This window comes from Poecilia mexicana, unplaced genomic scaffold (assembly GCF_051168715.1).
Source record: "Poecilia mexicana isolate PSO_F unplaced genomic scaffold, ASM5116871v1 scaffold_11, whole genome shotgun sequence".
NCBI classification, from domain to species: Eukaryota; Metazoa; Chordata; class Actinopteri; order Cyprinodontiformes; family Poeciliidae; genus Poecilia; species Poecilia mexicana.
The window spans coordinates 18,170,132-18,187,285 of record NW_028263380.1 but is presented as its reverse complement, the minus strand read 5'-3'; the positions used below and the strand labels follow the sequence as shown (position 1 = coordinate 18,187,285).

The window sequence follows — 17,154 nt, the reverse complement described above, 5'->3', positions numbered from 1 at the left end:
TAGTAAATACTTTTGGAAGACACTGTAACTATATGTTTATTCAAAATAAAATAGTTTAGAAAATGTCTCTTATTAGTCTGCTTGTCTCTGCTACAAATGCCTGAGGAAGATTAAAAAGACAGATTCCTGCTACCATAATCGTACATGTTGTCTTTTTCCCAATAGGCCGTTGGTGTGGTTATTTAATGCAGTAATCCAACAATCTTGTTGTCTAACGTCAAGGGAATCAAACACAGCAAAGCAACTTCAATCCTATTTTCCTGAATGCAACCAGTGTGCTTGATTTTTGTAGGACGGGTCTTAATGCAGTGGATTATCAACCTGTGCATCAGGCTCACATATCCCCCAGATACATTTCTACAGTAATCCACCGCTGGCTCTTCCGCAGGAAAGACAACCAAAACAGGCATACATGCATGCATCACAGCAGCATCTGACAGGGAGACAGGCTGATTTACGCAAAAATAGCAATGGACGGGCTTAAGCAATCTGCCGTATTTGAATGTTTTGTTTGTTTTTTTTTTAATCCAAATATCACGCATGTGTACGGAGAGAAATCCCAAAGGTGTCGCTCTATGACTGGTTGCAGATGGAGACAATTCAACATTCTGACATTATTTTTCTCTGCTGCAACACTACGAGTTATTCTTTACACGTTCAATCTAATGTTTCCTGAATAGATACAAAAAAAAAAAAACCCGGCTATTATTTACTGAAGCGAGTACATGTTTTGAATCACAAAATAAATTGTAGAGGCAAATACGATGTACTTAAGCGGAAATTCATGAAGCTGTCACCGTTGTATCTTTGAAGACAGCAGCATGTCTGTAACACAAGCTTTCCGTGTTTAAAGACTACGACTTTGATTAAATGTTGGCGATCTCTGCACACTGGAAAATATATATGGGGGACATTGTTGATAAGCTGGTGAAATAAATTCTTTCCAATAAAAACTTTGTTGAGGATGATGATTTGCGAAGGAGCGTGGCACAGGCGTGGTGCACACTGCTCTTAGTCCCTTTCCCAGCACCCCTCCCTCCAGGGGTCTCGGTGGCGAGGATCTCTAATGAGACTCGCGTTATTAATCCTTGCAATGGGGTACATGAATTCACTCCCGAGCAAAGGCTTCTGCAGCCACCCTGGCCCATAAAACCGGGAATGCGTGCCTTTCATGTGACGTGTTGATGATCTACTCTGACAACAATATGGTGGGACTTCCCTTCCCCTGTCGCGCAGGCCCTGGCCTGGGGCCAAGCGGGGTCATCTCAGAAACACTTGGACTTTTATAGGTGGTCAAGGAACACGCTGACAGGTCACAAGTGGGAGCTCCTTTATGAGTAAGATCTATACATCCACCTCATTTGGATTTAGTTTATTTATAGGTGGCCCATAAATCAGCTTTATTTTGTTTTCTAGTTTTCAGGTCTTTACAGGCATAAGGGGGACCTACATGTTTCAGACCGCAGTCATTAAAGCAATAACAGTGTGGTTGTTTTAGCAGGATTATCTGTCAAGTAGCTCATGAAATAAAAGCAGTAATGTACAACAATCAGCTGTAAAAAAGTCTCACGAGGAAATCTCATGTAAAGGACGAGGAACCTGACAGTGGGCAGGGGTGAGAAGAGCAAAATCTCCTAAATAAAACTACCTTCACCAACTCTAGCCGATAAATTTGCTGATTATTTAAAAAAAAAAAAAAAAGATGAGAGAGCAAACAAACCTATAAGGGATGATTGTACTAATAAGGTGTTGACAGCTCAGGTGTGAAATACTGAAATGTGGTTTGAATACAAATGCGGTTTCTTTGAACTAAAGATTTACTCGCTTACTATAGCAGGAGCCACGCCTCTACAGAGAATTGGGTGAAACAGAGTGGACATAAATACACAGGTACAGGTTCTTGTTATGTCGAAATTTAAATCAACTTCACAAGCCTGTGAGGATCCCTGTAATGTGGACTGTGCATGCACTTTGTCTGCAACTGATTACAGTTTGGATATTTATTTTGCAAAATGACACAGGCATGAAAACCATTTGCCAGTACTCGATGAACAACCTGCGGTTTATTTTGGAAAATACACTTGATCTCAGTTGTCAGCTGTCTGATGTTGGACTGTGTGTCTGCTGAGGAGGTCTTCTTCCCTGATTGACAGGCCGTGTGCTGTATGCTTGTTGCTCCGGTCCCCTGATGGCCCAGTCGCCCAGCTTTTCTGTCCCATTTATGACACCAGCCAATCTGCCTCCAGCCGAGACTCTCCCTTAGCTTTTCACAGATTTGTATCCCCATTTTCCCCAAATTCATCTCACCTCCCCTTATACTGCTCCCTCATCCTTCCCCCTCCCTCGCTTTCTTTAAAGCTCACACATGCACAAACTCCCCCCTCCCCCCCCCTCCACCCACACACACCCTTCACCCTCACATACACATACACTCTAAAACACAAGGATGCAAACAGTAAATTGAGCTGAGGATTATGTAAAGTGAGAAACAACTTTAAGACGTGAGAGTATATGACTTCTTACAGCTTTGGGTTTTTTTTTTTTTTTTTTTTTTAGTATAACCAGTAAAGGGGGAAATATTACCCAGTGTCCTGCTCGGTCACTAGAGAGCGCTGTCTCTACAAATCCTGTGAAATCCCCCTCACCATGAAGCCTGAAAACGGAATATTTTCTCCTCCTTTGTTTTTTTTTTTTTGGTTATTTCCCCCCCCCCCCATCTAGATAGGAGAGTGTTTGAATTCCGTTTCCATTATTTTAGTGTTAGTGTGTGAAAGTGTGTATTTATAACCTGGAGGTGTTTGTACTGAAGAAATAATAATAATAATAATAATAATAATAATAATGAAATAATAATAATAATAATAATAATAATAATAATAATAATAATAATAATAATAATAAATTATTGTTGTTGTTTTTCAATATTTATCAAGCAAATTAATTTTGCTTTTGCCACATTATTGTAGTCCAAATTATGTACAGATTTTTACAATTAGGTATCATTTCCCGATATTTAATATATTAAAACCCCATTTTTTTCAGTAAGTACTTTTTTTTTCCGTTTGCTCGTAAGTATGGGAGTCATACGACAAAAGCACAAAATTCCACATGGACATAAATCTGCTTCACTCTTATTTGATTACAATGTATTATTTTTGCTAAACGAAATGAGTAAACCTATTTCAATTATGGATTTTAAAAAAATTGTTCGAGATTTTTAAGATTCTTACGTGATATATTTGCCTCCATTTTATTTATTGTTGCTGTTGAATTAAAAAAAAGGGGGGGTTAGGGTTATACAACCCCCGAAATACATCTTCTTCGTTTCTGAACGAAAATAAAATAGCAGCATGTTATTGGTTTAAAAAAAAAACAGAAGAAAAAAGCAGAAGAAAAACTTCAGCAAAAAAAAAATTCACAGGCTTCACTCGAGCGTCTCTCTAACAAGTGTGAAATTGAAGTAACCGTCTCTTAGTTTTTGGAGCTTTATTTTCAGCAGGTTTTGGCAGCCGATATTTTTATTAACGCTGGAGCTGAAGAGGCGGCGAAGTCCAATTATAGGAAACAAGGTGCACATGTGAGTGCTTCTGTTTTTTTGTTCTTTTTGTTTTGTTTTGTTTTTTTTTTTCCCTTCAGGGGCAGGAGAGTCTGCGCGCATGGAAGTGGGGTCTCTGCGCTGCCTTTCTGGGGGTGAGTTAATAGAAGCGCTACGAAAAGCAGCTTCTGACTGAATGCGGAATGTTCTCATCGTGCTGTTAGATGACGGAGGCTTGAAGCCGACGCTGACAGGTTTAGGGTGTTTTGTTGGCGCGTCCGTGTGTGCACGTGAGCATCCGCAAAAATGTTTGCGCGCGCGATGGTTTATCACCTTTGAGCATTTTATTTTCAAACAAAAGGTTAAAAAAAATGTATAATAATAATAATATATTTGAAAATATTTTAGTCTCTCGTATGGAAAATAATCTCGTGCAGGGCCAGTCCGAGGTATAAGCGGTGTTTGCGCTTGCTTAGGCCCCCCCTGCTGGCCTGGGCAGGTCAAGAAAACTTTAATTCATAAGGGATTGTAAACGCCTCTAATCGCACACATACACTACAAAATGTTCATAATTGTGTTCACAGAGAGACTTGTAAAACTAATGTAAAGATTTATTTTCTGCTTGTGTCTGAATTTCAGCTCTTTGTAAAAAAAATAAATAAATTCTGGAACTATAGAGCTTTGAGAAACTCAGTGCTGCCCTTCAGTCCTGCACACTTGGAACTACAGACTGAAACAACGATGCTATGGAAATTTCATAGTTTGGGATTATTTTTTGTTTTTATTGATTGTTACACAATAAACAATGTAAAGGTGAAAAGACAGAAAAATGATCAGCAATAATAGGCATTTGACAATGACTACAAAAATTAGTTGGTGTTTGCTCAAAAATATTTGAGTCTGTGTATCTCAGTGAATGTATAATGTACATGACTATAAATAGTAAGTCGAAATCATCAAAAGCAGTAGTAACATTTTGTTGGTTTTCAGTTTAACAATAGCAAGAGACCTCAAACTTTTTATTTTTCTTTAAATACAGTGGAACTGTTGTATCTTCCATGATGGGAGCATCTTGTATTGGACAGTTTTTAAGTTTTTTTTTCTGAAATAAATAACTTCTTGCTGATTAAGCTTGATATTCTGGAAAAATAAGCAAAGCCATCCTTTGGAAAACCATCAGACAAGTTTTCCTTCAGCCTAACTGCAGAAATTAAAACAAATGACTAAAAACTGTGACACCTATAGGATAAAATACATCTGGTCTTTTTTTTTTTCGCAATCAAGAAGATAATACAACTCTTCTTTTCTTTGTTCATGATATGTGTTGGTGTTTTAATCCCAATAAATCCCAATATTGTAAAACGGTTTTGGTTGTTTTGAGGGTTAGGGTTAGCCTCTGTGTCGTGTCTAGAGTTTCTAGAGTCAAGTGAGTGTGCTGACCAACTCAGAGCAGGAAAACCATTGTCATTACATGAGTACGTTTCCCTACATGTGGCCATGTGAGGAGGTGCTAAGAAACTGAAATCAACAACTCTATAAAGCTTTTCAGCAGAGGGTAGCATGTAGTACTCTTACACCTCCTGGCAGATGTACTGACCTCGGAATGGGTGAAACACCGTTGACCAGAGGTATTACCGGTATCCTGCAGGTTTTAGGTGCATTCCTGGCCCAACAAATCTGAATCAATTGGCTGAATTAACTCCTCAGTAGGCAGTAAAGTTCTCCAGAGTTCTGCTAATGACCTGCTAATTTGACCTGGGTGTGCTGAAGCAGAGCACACAAAACTAAAAGTTGCAGGACTGCGGCCCTCAAGGACTGGAGCTGAAGACTGCTGCAGTAGATCAGCAGCAGTATAGATGTCCTGGCTTCCTAAATCTTCAATGATGCTTACCCTTACTTTCCATTTTGGATGTAAAATTTAACTTAATCTGAAAAGAGTATTTTAGTCTATTAGACACAAGTTAAATGTGATAGCTGTGGTCCATGTCCTGGATCTGCGCATAGTGGACCTGGAAGCTCTGATTCCAGTCCACACCTAGTAAATCTTACCTAAACTCTTGAATGGGCCATTCTTTGCAAGCACATTCTTGCCACAGTTTTTTCTTCTTCCACTAAACTTTCCACGAATAAGCTATGTGCACAGCCAGTGTCATGTCCTTTAGTGGCTTAATTTTCTTGGAGGGTGTCAATGACTCAACTTGAGAACTAAAGCCACAATTAACAACCTTCCACTGATTGTGTTGACCTCAACAGTTTCAGTAGTAAAAATTCTTTTTTTTTTTTTAAGTCTTCTATAATGAGATTTTGTCAGGAACTTAATTTTGCCTGTTTTGTTTTTTAGCTGTATACCATAATAGGTAACACTTTATTTGAAGGGGGGTGAATAAGACTGACATGACACTGTCATAAACACCTGTCATGAACATAAATAAGCCTTCATGAATATTTATGACTGTTGTCATAAAGCGTCATTCGGTAAATTATGACACTTTTAATACAAAGTTGACATTATTCAAAATGTGTTTGTTGTGACAACTTGACATTAACCAAGAAATCATTATTGATATAAATTTGTTATAAAAATATTACTGATTGCACTTTAAAAATTAGGTAACTTTATGTTATTAAAGGTAAAGTTTAAACAGTAATGATTTCCTGGTTAATGTCAAGTTGTCATAACAAAGACATTTTGAATAATGTCAGCTTTGTATTAAAAATGTCATAATTTACCGAATGACGCTTTATGACAACAGTTATAAATATTCATGAAGGCTTATTCATGTTCATGACATGTTATGTCATGTTTATGAAAGTGTCATGTCAGTCTTATTCAACCCCCTTCAAATAAAGTGTTACCCAATAATAATCAAAACTGAGATGTATAAACGCTTGGCATGTCACTTTGTAATTAATCTCTAGTTTTACTTTGTAGTCTGTATTACTGAAAACTAACTTTTTGTTGGTCTAATTTATTAAAATGTCCTTTGTAGTTTAACTTGAGTTAAATCGTCCACATCGGGTTTAAAAGGTAGCTATAGCTAAACACTCTTCTGGCACAATAGTCTTTCTAATTGAACCACAGCAGCGCTGCTATTGGCTGAGCAGAGGGTCTGCTCCCCTCTCCTAAACTCCTCCCCTGACGTTTACAATCCGTTGTATGAGCGAATCATATAAGAGCCGCTCAGCATCTCCCATCCAAACCATTATCTGATCTAATCTGAAAATCCGTAGGCGAGGAGAGGCTCCAACATCCCGTCGTTGGTGAAAGGGGAGGTGGGCTGCAGAAACCGAGACCAACCCGGGCGCCGGTGGCACCTCCGCGGCTCTAAGATTCCACCTCTCTGGACTCCTTTGAAACTCTTTCTTTATTTATTGCGAGAACGTGAACAAAACGATGCAGTTAGAGAATATTCTTCCCAGCGCTAGCATCAATTTACCCAAGACATTTTACAACCTGTCCTCGTCGGACAGCGCAAACAACAGCCCCAGGCCGTCCTCTCAGCTCGACTACCAGGAGGTGGAGCGCACAGAGTCAGAGTCCAGCAGCGCTCCTAAAAAGTACCTGAGCGGGGTGGGCAACGGAATGCTGGGCGAGGCAGAGGGGGACTCCTATAATAATAAGACCGACGGGAGGAAAGGCTCCCCAGTGCTTGGGGAGGACGAGCTGACGAGCGGCCGGCGATACAACATAGACGAGCTCGGCTCAGACAGATACTTCATATCTTCCTCCCAGACCAGCTCCGACATGGCAAGCCCCTGCTCCCTGTTTCCCTACGCTGGACAGACCGGCTCGGTGTACACAAGCTCCAGCGGCTCCAGGTACCCGGCCTCACTACACTACGGATCTGTGCTGCCGCCCGCGGGCTTCTCCGCTCCGTCCGTGTGCAGCGGCCGGAGTCAGTTCGGCGGCGGAGGGTACCAGTTCAGCCAGGGCCCGGGCTGTTTGTACCCGTCCTACTCCGGGACCGGGACGGGAATCGGGTCCATGTCTCTACCGGGTTCCGCAGCCGGAGCGAGGGCGCAGGTTTATCTGTGCAACCGGCCTCTTTGGTTGAAGTTCCACCGGCACCAGACCGAGATGATCATCACCAAACAGGGCAGGTAAAGACCGACTTCAGGGGATTCAGAACTCAATTCGAAATTTACACTTCTTCTTCAAAAAAAAAAAAAGTTCCTTTTTTTTCTTATGCTGTATCATAACCCACATTTTTTTCCTAAAATGTAACTTGATAGAAAATTATCCATGACGATTTAAAACAAAAAAAAAAAAAATGTAATCGTGATTTTTTTTTTAATTGGGGGGGAAAAACCGGCCTGATGAACGAGGCCGAACTAAAACGCAAAAAATGTGTAGGAATTTATTCAAGAGTTTTTCCCAACAAAAAATAAGTATATGTTAATGTTTTTCTTTATTTTCTTTCTTTCGCAGACGGATGTTCCCATTCCTCAGTTTCAACATCACCGGACTGAACCTCACGGCCCATTACAATGTGTTTGTAGAAATTGTTTTGGCCGACCCGAATCACTGGCGCTTTCAGGGAGGAAAGTGGGTCACTTGTGGAAAAGCAGACAATAATATGCAAGGTGATCTACATCTTTAATCATATTTTAGAAGCTGTTGCAAAAACAGAATTTCTGGGTGGGGGGGATTGGGGAAAAAAATACGTGTGGAAGTTTTAGACATGGAACGGGGCCTAATTTGCTTAAAATATTTGTGCATAAATATTGGAATGCAATTTTTGCTCTCACTATGATGTAAACTCACATTTTGAAAGAAATCAGATACATGTTTGTGTTTTAAAATTGATGGAGTGAAAGGCCTAAATCGATTCAGCTGGTAACATTTCTAAAGAATTGCATCTTTAATACATTGTAAATAACAAAAATATGTTTTAGTTTTAGTTATAAATTAATATAGGGTCTTATTTGATTTTTTGTTTGTTTTTTGTTTTTTTTCAAAGCAGGAGTTTATGAAAAATCAGAACCTTTTCTCCTTTTTTTGCCTTTCATTCTCAACTAAATTTAACAGTAGTAAGCAAATTTTGTATTATGTGCTTTGTCCATACTTTTTTATTCGGTCGTTTTTCACACAATATATTTCTTTTCTTTTCTATTTTAGGTAACAAAGTGTATGTCCATCCTGAATCTCCCAACACTGGTGCTCACTGGATGAGGCAAGAAATTTCATTTGGCAAGTTAAAACTAACCAACAATAAAGGAGCCAACAACAACAACACACAGGTTAGAAATGTATTTCTAATGGCTTTTTTTTATTATTATAATTAAATGCTAACATGACAAATTATGCTTTATCCTGCTTATAATAATTGGAGGAGCTGTTTTTTTGTTTTGTTTTTTTAGGATGTTTTTCAGATTTTAACCGACTGAGAGAGACACGCAGCAGGTCACCTTTTGAAAAGCAGAGTGTGATGCATGTTGTGGTTTTCCGTTTTCAGATGATAGTCTTGCAGTCGCTTCATAAATACCAACCGCGATTGCACATTGTGGAGGTGACTGAAGACGGGGTGGAGGACATGAACAACGAGGCCAGGACTCAAACCTTTACCTTCCCAGAGAACCAGTTTATAGCCGTCACAGCCTACCAGAACACAGATGTAAGCTTTCTAATACATTTATTTAGTTTTTTTACCCTGGATGCAGCAGTTTTCATTTTGACCTGCATATATACAAATTATTTTAATTTCTATTCTAATAGTTGCTTATACTAAAATGCACATTATTAATCCTGGGCTTCTTCTTGTTTACATTTCAGATCACACAACTGAAGATAGATCACAACCCATTTGCAAAAGGCTTCAGGGACAATTATGACTCGTAAGTGTTGCACACTAATTTTTTTTTTTCTTTTACTGATGCATGTCAAAGGATCTTGCAGAGTTTTTTTTTTTTGTTTTTTTTTTAATATGCGTTTCCTTGCTAACAGGATGTACACAGCCCCAGAGAGTGACAGGCTGACTCCGTCACCAACAGACTCCCCTCGCTCTACCCAGATTGTACCCGGCGCCCGCTACGCCATGCAGCCTTTCTTTCAGGACCAGTTTGTCAACAACCTGCCTCAGAACCGATTCTACACCGGCGAACGGGCCGTCCCCCAAACCAACAGCCTCCTCTCCCCGCAGGGCGAGGATCCCAGTGCTGCTGCTTCCGCCCAGCGCTGGTTTGTTCCCCCAGTTCAGCAGCCAGGCTCCAACAAGCTGGATCTCTCCTATGAAAATGACTATTCGACCAGCAGCCTGCTGTCGTACGGCATCAAGCCTCTGTCTCTGCAGACCTCCCACGCCCTCAGCTACTACCCAGACTCGGCCTTTGCCTCCATGGCTGCAGGCTGGGGAACTCGGAGCTCCTACCAGCGCAAAATGACAACAGGCCTGCCCTGGTCTCCTCGTCCGAGCCCCCCTGCCTTTGCAGAGGACCAGCTGGGGACTGCTAAAGAAAAACTGCCGGAGGAGAACGCTCAACCCACCTCAACCTGGATCGAGACGTCCCACTCGTTGAAATCGGTGGACTCTAGCGATTCTGGCGTGTACTCCATGGTGTGCAAGAGGCGCAGGATGTCCCCAGGGGGCTCAAGTACAGAGAACTCTCCCACCATCAAGTGTGAGGATTTGACTGCGGAGGAGTACAACAAGGACAACCCAAAAGGCATGGGTTATTATGCATTCTACACAAGCCCCTAAGACTGAATTTATTTAAGCTAAATATAATTATTTGGTTTTATCATTGAGTGATCTCCAGTCCTTGTTAATGCCTTTTTTTTTCTCTTTTCTCTAAAGGTGCCAAAGCTTAGTGTTTCCCCAAGCAAGCTGCACAAGGTTTTTTTCCCAGGCCAGCCCCTGTCACATGAGCAGAAACATGCATAGTGATTGTTGTTTTGGAAAAAGAAGCATGTTCAATTTAATTAAATTATTTTTTACATTTTTCTTTTTAAACAAATGTGATTTCTACCCTGCCACCCCCTCCGTATTTAAGTCATTTTTCGTTGTACAGTATTCGTGCACTTTAGAATGTGATGTATCTTGTATAAAATGTCTTCATGGGAGTGTTATTAAATGGAATAATAAAATGGCTTTTCATAAAGCATTTGTCGAACATGTCTTTCTCGGTATGTTTTTATAAGGAAGTATGGCGCTTCATGAGCCGCTTTCCGTTTGACGTCGGCAAGCCGCAAATAGAAATAGAACGGTACGCTGGAAACATGACGGCTGTACCAGAAACGATGTTTGTTATATTATAATGTTGCAAAAGCAGGCTAAAAGGATTCCTTATTTAACTTAAAAAATTTTGGCATCCAGATATTTATTCAAAGCTTTTGAAAACAAAATGTTCTGGAAGTATTGCCTGGCTTGATTTTTTTTTTTTTTTTTTTTTGTATTATGTGCAACATTTTTGATATATTGAGCTTGACCTAAATGCAGCATGACAATTCTCAACAATCGTGCTTTATAGAAAACGCGAGAGCCTGAAACGGCATTTTTCATGTTTATGCGGAGAATGTCATATTTGGTAACATATTTACTCAATACACTGGGCTTAAAGGAAAGTCCAAACTTTTCAAAGAGGTAAATGTTTCTGGAATCCCTGGATCAAAACTGGCACATTTGGTGTTGCATCTGGCGAGCTTTTGCATAATTAAATCCCTGAAACTGAACTGATAAAAGACAGCAAAAAGCAAAATCGGGTTGCATTAATTTATTTCCCAGTAGTTCGATATGAAACACAGATTCATAGGTGCAGAAAAAATATGCATACTCAAAATCATTGGGTCGAAATATTGATTTTCTCAACATTTTTTTTAATTTGACCAAAATTAATGCATAGAAATTTTGAGGCTGTCATATCTACAACCAAACAGGGTTGATTTGTATGCATTATAAGAACAGCACACAGAGCATTTTTACATAAAATACATTTAGCAACATATGTTCTCAACACAGTCTGTGGTAAAAGTAATAACTTCAGCAACGAGGCATATCTCAGGAATATGTGTATCAAAAATTGTTTATTATAGTATTAGATGTGCAGTGTCATTTCGTTTTGAAAAATGGTGTCATTTTTCAAAAAATAATTGGAATCTACCTTAGTTTTAGCAATGCACTTGATTACAAAAAGGGACCTTTTAACTGTTAAATACACAAGTACACATGACAAATGAAGGCAGAAAAGAATATAGGGTATCAAAATAAAGTGCACAACAAGAATGGATTTCCTCTTTCTCTGCTTCTGTAAACAGAGCGCTTATATCTCTTAGTATATTTGCACAAAAAGTGGGGAGGACTTATTTTCATTCTGTAAATAAATGCCACACCGACACCTGGACTTCTTAATTCAAGTGAGCAAAGAGTAATTTAAACATAGATTTACAAGAATTGCGAGTCTAACTTGACACGGCTGACAACACGGGCCTAGCTAAAGGCGTAGAAAAGCACAAAGTCCTGTTTCTGTTGTTGCCATGGTGTTTTCACACATTTTATCATTAACCTAAGCAATGCAACATGCATGCAAGGCGGGGTACACATAAAAATGTGAAAAACAGGCAAAAAAAAAAAAAAAAAAAAAAAAGGGATCCAGCAGCAATCCGTCTACATGTAACCCTCCACTCAACACCTCTATTTATACCGTATGTCTTCGGCCTCTCCAAAATTGCATTTGCGAAGATAAGATCTATAAAGAGGGAAGTCATAATAGGCACTTGGCTCATGCTTGAGGCACCTGCTTTTTCTCTCAGCAAAAAATACTTCACATCCTCCCCTATGAGGACCCCAATTTGAATTGATTTACATACTCAAATTCTAATTAATTCTGTTGTCAGACTCCTTGACAAAGTGAGGAGTCTGACTAACTCCAATTAACACCTCCTAACAAGGTAGAGTGCTTGATTGCCCCGGCCTCTCAGGAAAGCTGTAAGAAAAAAAAAAAAAAAAAAAAAGACTCTTGGGTTGAGGTGGGAGGTTTGGGCCTCAAGAATAAAAATGTTTTCACTTGCTCATGTCAGCAAATTGTGCTTTAGAGCAGCTGACAATGTTTTTCTTCCCCCCTTTTTTTTTTTTTTTAATGCCCTGACCCCTGTTGATAATTTGTTGCGATACAGAGAACAGCTGTCAAGATTATAACCGGACAAGCATGGCAGCCGCGCTCACCCCAAAGAATAGCTGCAGAGATGTGTGACAATTGAGGAAAGAAGCAGTTCTGGAAATAGCACTTGTATGTCTCACAGTTAGAATCTCCAAAATAACTTGCTGAACCCTCCTTTATCGAATAAGCATCGCTTTGCACCAACTTGATATTCCTCTTACTCTTTAAAGTTGCCCTTTATCGATGCTCATATGAGGTTATTTTCATGCTGTAGAATTAATTTTCTTGATAGCATTGTTAGAGATAAGAATCCCAAAATTTGAGGAACCTAAGCTTATTGCACAATGCAGTACTTCCTCAACAGGCTGAAAAGTCAGTTACCTCTGGTACGCTTCTTTCATAAACACATACACACACACACACACACACACACACACACATATATATGTATTATTAAACTATGTTGGTTATTAGCTACTGCAGAAGTTATCTGTTGTAGATGAAACTCCTGTTCACAATGTGCACATAAAAGCTAAATGTGTAAAGCCTTGCAAAATGTTCACACACATAAAAGGAAAATGTTACATTGGTTTAAATATATATTTATATATATTTAATTAATGTTTTTTATTATCTTTGAGGTTACGTTTCTACCAGCTTTGCACTGATTCTCCCTTGCAAAACAGCTCAGGTTCAGTCAGACTGGATGCAGAGCATCTGTGAACACAAATCTTCAGTTATAGTCAGTTGGATTCAGGTCCGGGCTTTGATTTGATTTTTTTTTTTTTTAACACACAACTATACTTTGATCTAGACCAGTGCTTCTCGATTCCGGTCCTGCAGGGATCATTGCCCTGCATGTTTTAGGTGTTTCCCTTCTGCCACACACCTGACTTGAATAAGTGGGTGATTAACAGGCTTCTGTAGCGCTTTAGGGCATGGAGAGGAGGTCACGCAATTATTTGAATCAGGTGTTCTGGAACAGAGATGTATCGAAAATACGCAGGGTATTGGTCCCGGGGGATCAGAATTGGGAATCTAGACCATTCCATTGTAGCTGTTGCTGTATGTTATACGTTTGAAGATGAACTGCCTTCCCAATCTCAAGTCTTTAAGGATTTCCCCATCCTCCCATCATTGTGGACCAGCTTCCACAGCCGTTCTGAACAAACATGATGTTACCACTACTAAGTTTTAATGGTGGAGATGATGACAATGACGAACAGTAATAGATTTGAATTTATTAGCGTTCAATTTGGGTCAAACAGTTACATTTTAATCTTATTTGAAAACAGAACTTTCTTTTCCATTAATGTTCCTCAATTCTGGTTCCCCGGGGACCAATGCCCCGGATATTTTAGATACATCTCTGTTCCAGAACATCTGATTCAAATGATTGCATGATCTCCTCTTCGTGGCATCAGGTGCTACAGAAGCCTGTTAATCACCCACTTATTCAAGTCAGGTGTGTGGCACAAGGGAAACGCCTAAAACATGTAAGGGAAGTGGTTCCTGATGACTGTTGTACATGTTTGCTACGCCCCTAGGACTTGTGACTTCTTATGACTTTTTCTCAACAATGGATTCCTTTATTGCCACTCTTTAATAAGGGCCAGATTTGTGACGTGCGCAACTGATTGTCATCCTTTTGACAGATTCCTCAGAGGTTACTATGGGCCGGTGGACTGGTTCTCTGATAATCGATAATTTCTCGGCATGTCAATAGGTACCTTACCCTGGTTTGCACTTATGCATTACTACATCATTGTTTTTTGTTTTGTTTTTGTTTTTTGTTTTGTTTTTACAATGAACTCAGCAGTGTCCTAAGATGGTCTTTTTTTCTGACCTGTTCATATTTCTTTAAAGCTCTCCTGAGCTTCACTCCTGCCCTTCCCAGTGTTGTTTGAGGTCTGCAGTCTTTGTGAACCAAAAATAAATTTTTCCACAATGTCCAGCTCGTTAAAATGCATGTTAAAATGCATTAAAATGTAAATGTTGCACAACCTATTTAAAAAATTCAATTTAGAATAGTTTTGATAAGTATTTACCACAGGAGGTTCCCTGTTGTTTTTAAAGAACCACATTTTATTTATACTGTAAAGTTATGAGATAAAGAAAAATATAAAACTTTTCAAAAAATAAAAAAAATAAATAGATACATATTGTTCAATAGAATGTTGATATTTGTGGAATATGATGTAAAAGAAAAATAACAGTTTCCAATGTATCTAAAAAAATTATTACGGGTCATTTCAATTTCACTCTCTTTTAGAAATCCAGTGGAATTAATCCATGAAAAGACTGAAAAACTGCAAGAACCTGCCTGTAATGTTTATTTTAAAACCTTCATTCTTTATCATTTTAGCCGTAGTTATTGGGAGTCACACTGGAAGCTCCAAACAGGCACTTGTGGCTCCGGAGCAGCAGGTTGTAGACCGCACTTCATGTTGTTTTGTTCACCAATGAGGCCTTCAGAGGAAAGTTAGATTTATACTGAGATTAAATTACCACACGGATGGAGTACACGTACATATCGGGTGATCTTTGAAGGCAAATAGTTTTACTGAACTTTATTTAGGGTTATCAGAGTAAAGGCAAATGTGTGCTGCACCGTTTAATTTTCTAAAAAAAATAATAAATATTGAAACCCATGTAATTTTCCTTCCACTTCCCAATGATGTGTTATTCTTTCACATAAAACCCATTAAAAAAAAACATTGAAGATTATGATTGTAAAATGACAAAGGGCAAGGACACGCACAATAATAACCATCCAATTACCTAATTGCTGATTGTTTGGAGGAATTTTGTTTTAATAGGTGACTCTTTAGAGCACCTTCTGTCTTCAAAAAGCCTGGGACAAGTCAATAGTTGTGCCTTTCTCATCCAGTCATGCAAGAAGTACAGTAATCAATAGACACCTCTACAGCATGCTTCCAGAAATTCAGTCCATGTTACCTTAAAGGAGATATGCGCATTGGGATACCTTCTGACGAACTGCTCTCGGAGCTCTACTGTTGTTAACATTTCTGGGTACAATCTTTGCAATCGAAGTTTAGCTGCAATGGGGTCCAAAGATCATCCATTTAAGGACATTCTCAACAACACAAGGCCCAAGAGGATCCACGAAGGAGCTATGTAGATCTAACAAAACAAAGACAGTGGTGCATCTTTAAAAGTTCATGTTTCACGAGTGTGTGCATGAACAGTGTCTAGTGTGTTTGACCTTCCCCAAGGCCGTCTTCTGGTTTCCATGTTGAGACTTCATGTAAGGAGGTGCTAGGGAGGCTACGGAGATATTGTACCCAAGGAGGGCTGACATCTAAACGGGGATGAGGGCCTGAGGCCGTTTCCTCACCTTCAGTCACACGCTATTACTGCTCTCACTGACTAAACGCAGCCACAGGGAGACGTGCGTCTGGGTCAGGATTTTTTTTTCTTTACCCCTCTTTAAAAAAAAAAAAAAAAAAGTAACGTCAGGCACGATTCAGACAGTTGCAATTATGTTTCCTCTTCACACTATATTTTCCCTTTTGATGTGTTGATAAATGTCACCTCTCCTAAATGATTATCGAGCCTGTTAGAATTATCCAGAATTGTTCCTGAGGGACTATTCGAGTCTCATGCAGCAACCGAGTTGTTTGTGATGCATTCACTTGTGATCTTGTTAATCACTTTTATTTTAAAAAAGGTTGCTATTTAGATATCTTGAGGTTAATGCCAGTAGTCTACATCAGTCAGCGTCCAGTTGTAGGAGAAACGATGCATACGGTGTTGGTTTGAATCAGTAGAGAACTAAAGATCTGTTTGGAAATGTGTTGCAGCTCAACATTACTTCACATATTGGGAACTTTAATGTAGCTAAAATCTTTCCACATTTTTTTAAGCAATTATTTCTGATTCCTTTCACTTAGCTTGACTGAATGTCAGACAGAGCGGTAAGAGTTAAGAAGAGTTTGGACCCCAACAAAGTCTTGGTCACACATTGTCACATGTGTGATACGAAGAACCCGTTCTGTACCCAAGGTGACAAGTTTTTTCAATTTACCAATAATGAGTACGACGCTTTTTGCTCAGTTCTTGCAACGCTAACGCTTGGAAGATACAGAGTGGCTTTCGAAGTCTTTACAGATTTTGATGAGACTTGTACGACACACATTGGGATCACAACACTTTACAATACACCAAGTAAATCAGTTTTTGTGCCAAATTCCTCAGTGTGAAAAGACGTTAAATATATAATTTTTTAGAAGTATTCATAAAATGCAGAGACAGATATTATATCTTAATGGTTTTTCAAAAAAGTAGTTTTATTATTACATTCTGCCACAACCGGCAGTTCGAGGACATTCATGATGTTGACGTGGCCTAACGTGAAAATGAGTTTGACACCCCTGGTTTAGAGCGTCGATTCTCAATCCTTTCAGAGAATAACAGTCAAACCAGATTAGTGTAAACAATTTAGCACTTTTACTATGGTAATAAATTTGTACCTCGTTACATGCATAGAATCAATATTATTTACT

The 17,154-nt window shown here is 39.2% G+C and overlaps 1 protein-coding gene across 3 annotated transcripts; it reads left to right on the top strand.

Annotated features, from left to right (window-relative positions):
• Positions 1–3,200: 3,200 nt before the first annotated feature.
• Positions 3,201–10,633, top strand: eomesa (eomesodermin homolog a). Of its 3 annotated transcripts, none has more exons than XM_015013305.2 (7): positions 3,201–3,690; positions 7,269–7,636; positions 7,965–8,119; positions 8,655–8,776; positions 8,992–9,150; positions 9,309–9,370; positions 9,480–10,633. In XM_015013305.2, the coding sequence occupies exons 2-7, from the start codon at positions 7,281–7,283 to the stop codon at positions 10,231–10,233; spliced, it is 1,608 nt and encodes a 535-aa protein (XP_014868791.1). In that variant the 5' UTR covers positions 3,201–3,690; positions 7,269–7,280; the 3' UTR covers positions 10,234–10,633. The 3 variants fall into 3 exon arrangements, with proteins under 3 accessions (XP_014868791.1, XP_014868790.1, XP_014868788.1); XM_015013304.2 differs by lacking the exon at positions 3,201–3,690 and having other exon boundaries at positions 6,735–7,636; positions 9,480–10,198; positions 10,330–10,633; XM_015013302.2 differs by lacking the exon at positions 3,201–3,690 and having other exon boundaries at positions 6,735–7,636.
• The last annotated feature ends 6,521 nt before the right edge of the window (positions 10,634–17,154 follow it).

What these genes read in the sequence shown, in the direction of transcription:
- eomesa (XM_015013302.2), top strand. Translation starts at nt 6,930, where the DNA reads ATGCAGTTAGAGAATATTCTTCCCAGCGCTAGCATCAATTTACCCAAG. An exon ending in CAGCCTACCAGAACACAGAT is followed by an intron (nt 9,151 to 9,308) that starts GTAAGCTTTCTA and finishes TTTACATTTCAG; the next exon opens with ATCACACAACTGAAGATAGA. An exon ending in TTCAGGGACAATTATGACTC is followed by an intron (nt 9,371 to 9,479) that starts GTAAGTGTTGCA and finishes CCTTGCTAACAG; the next exon opens with GATGTACACAGCCCCAGAGA.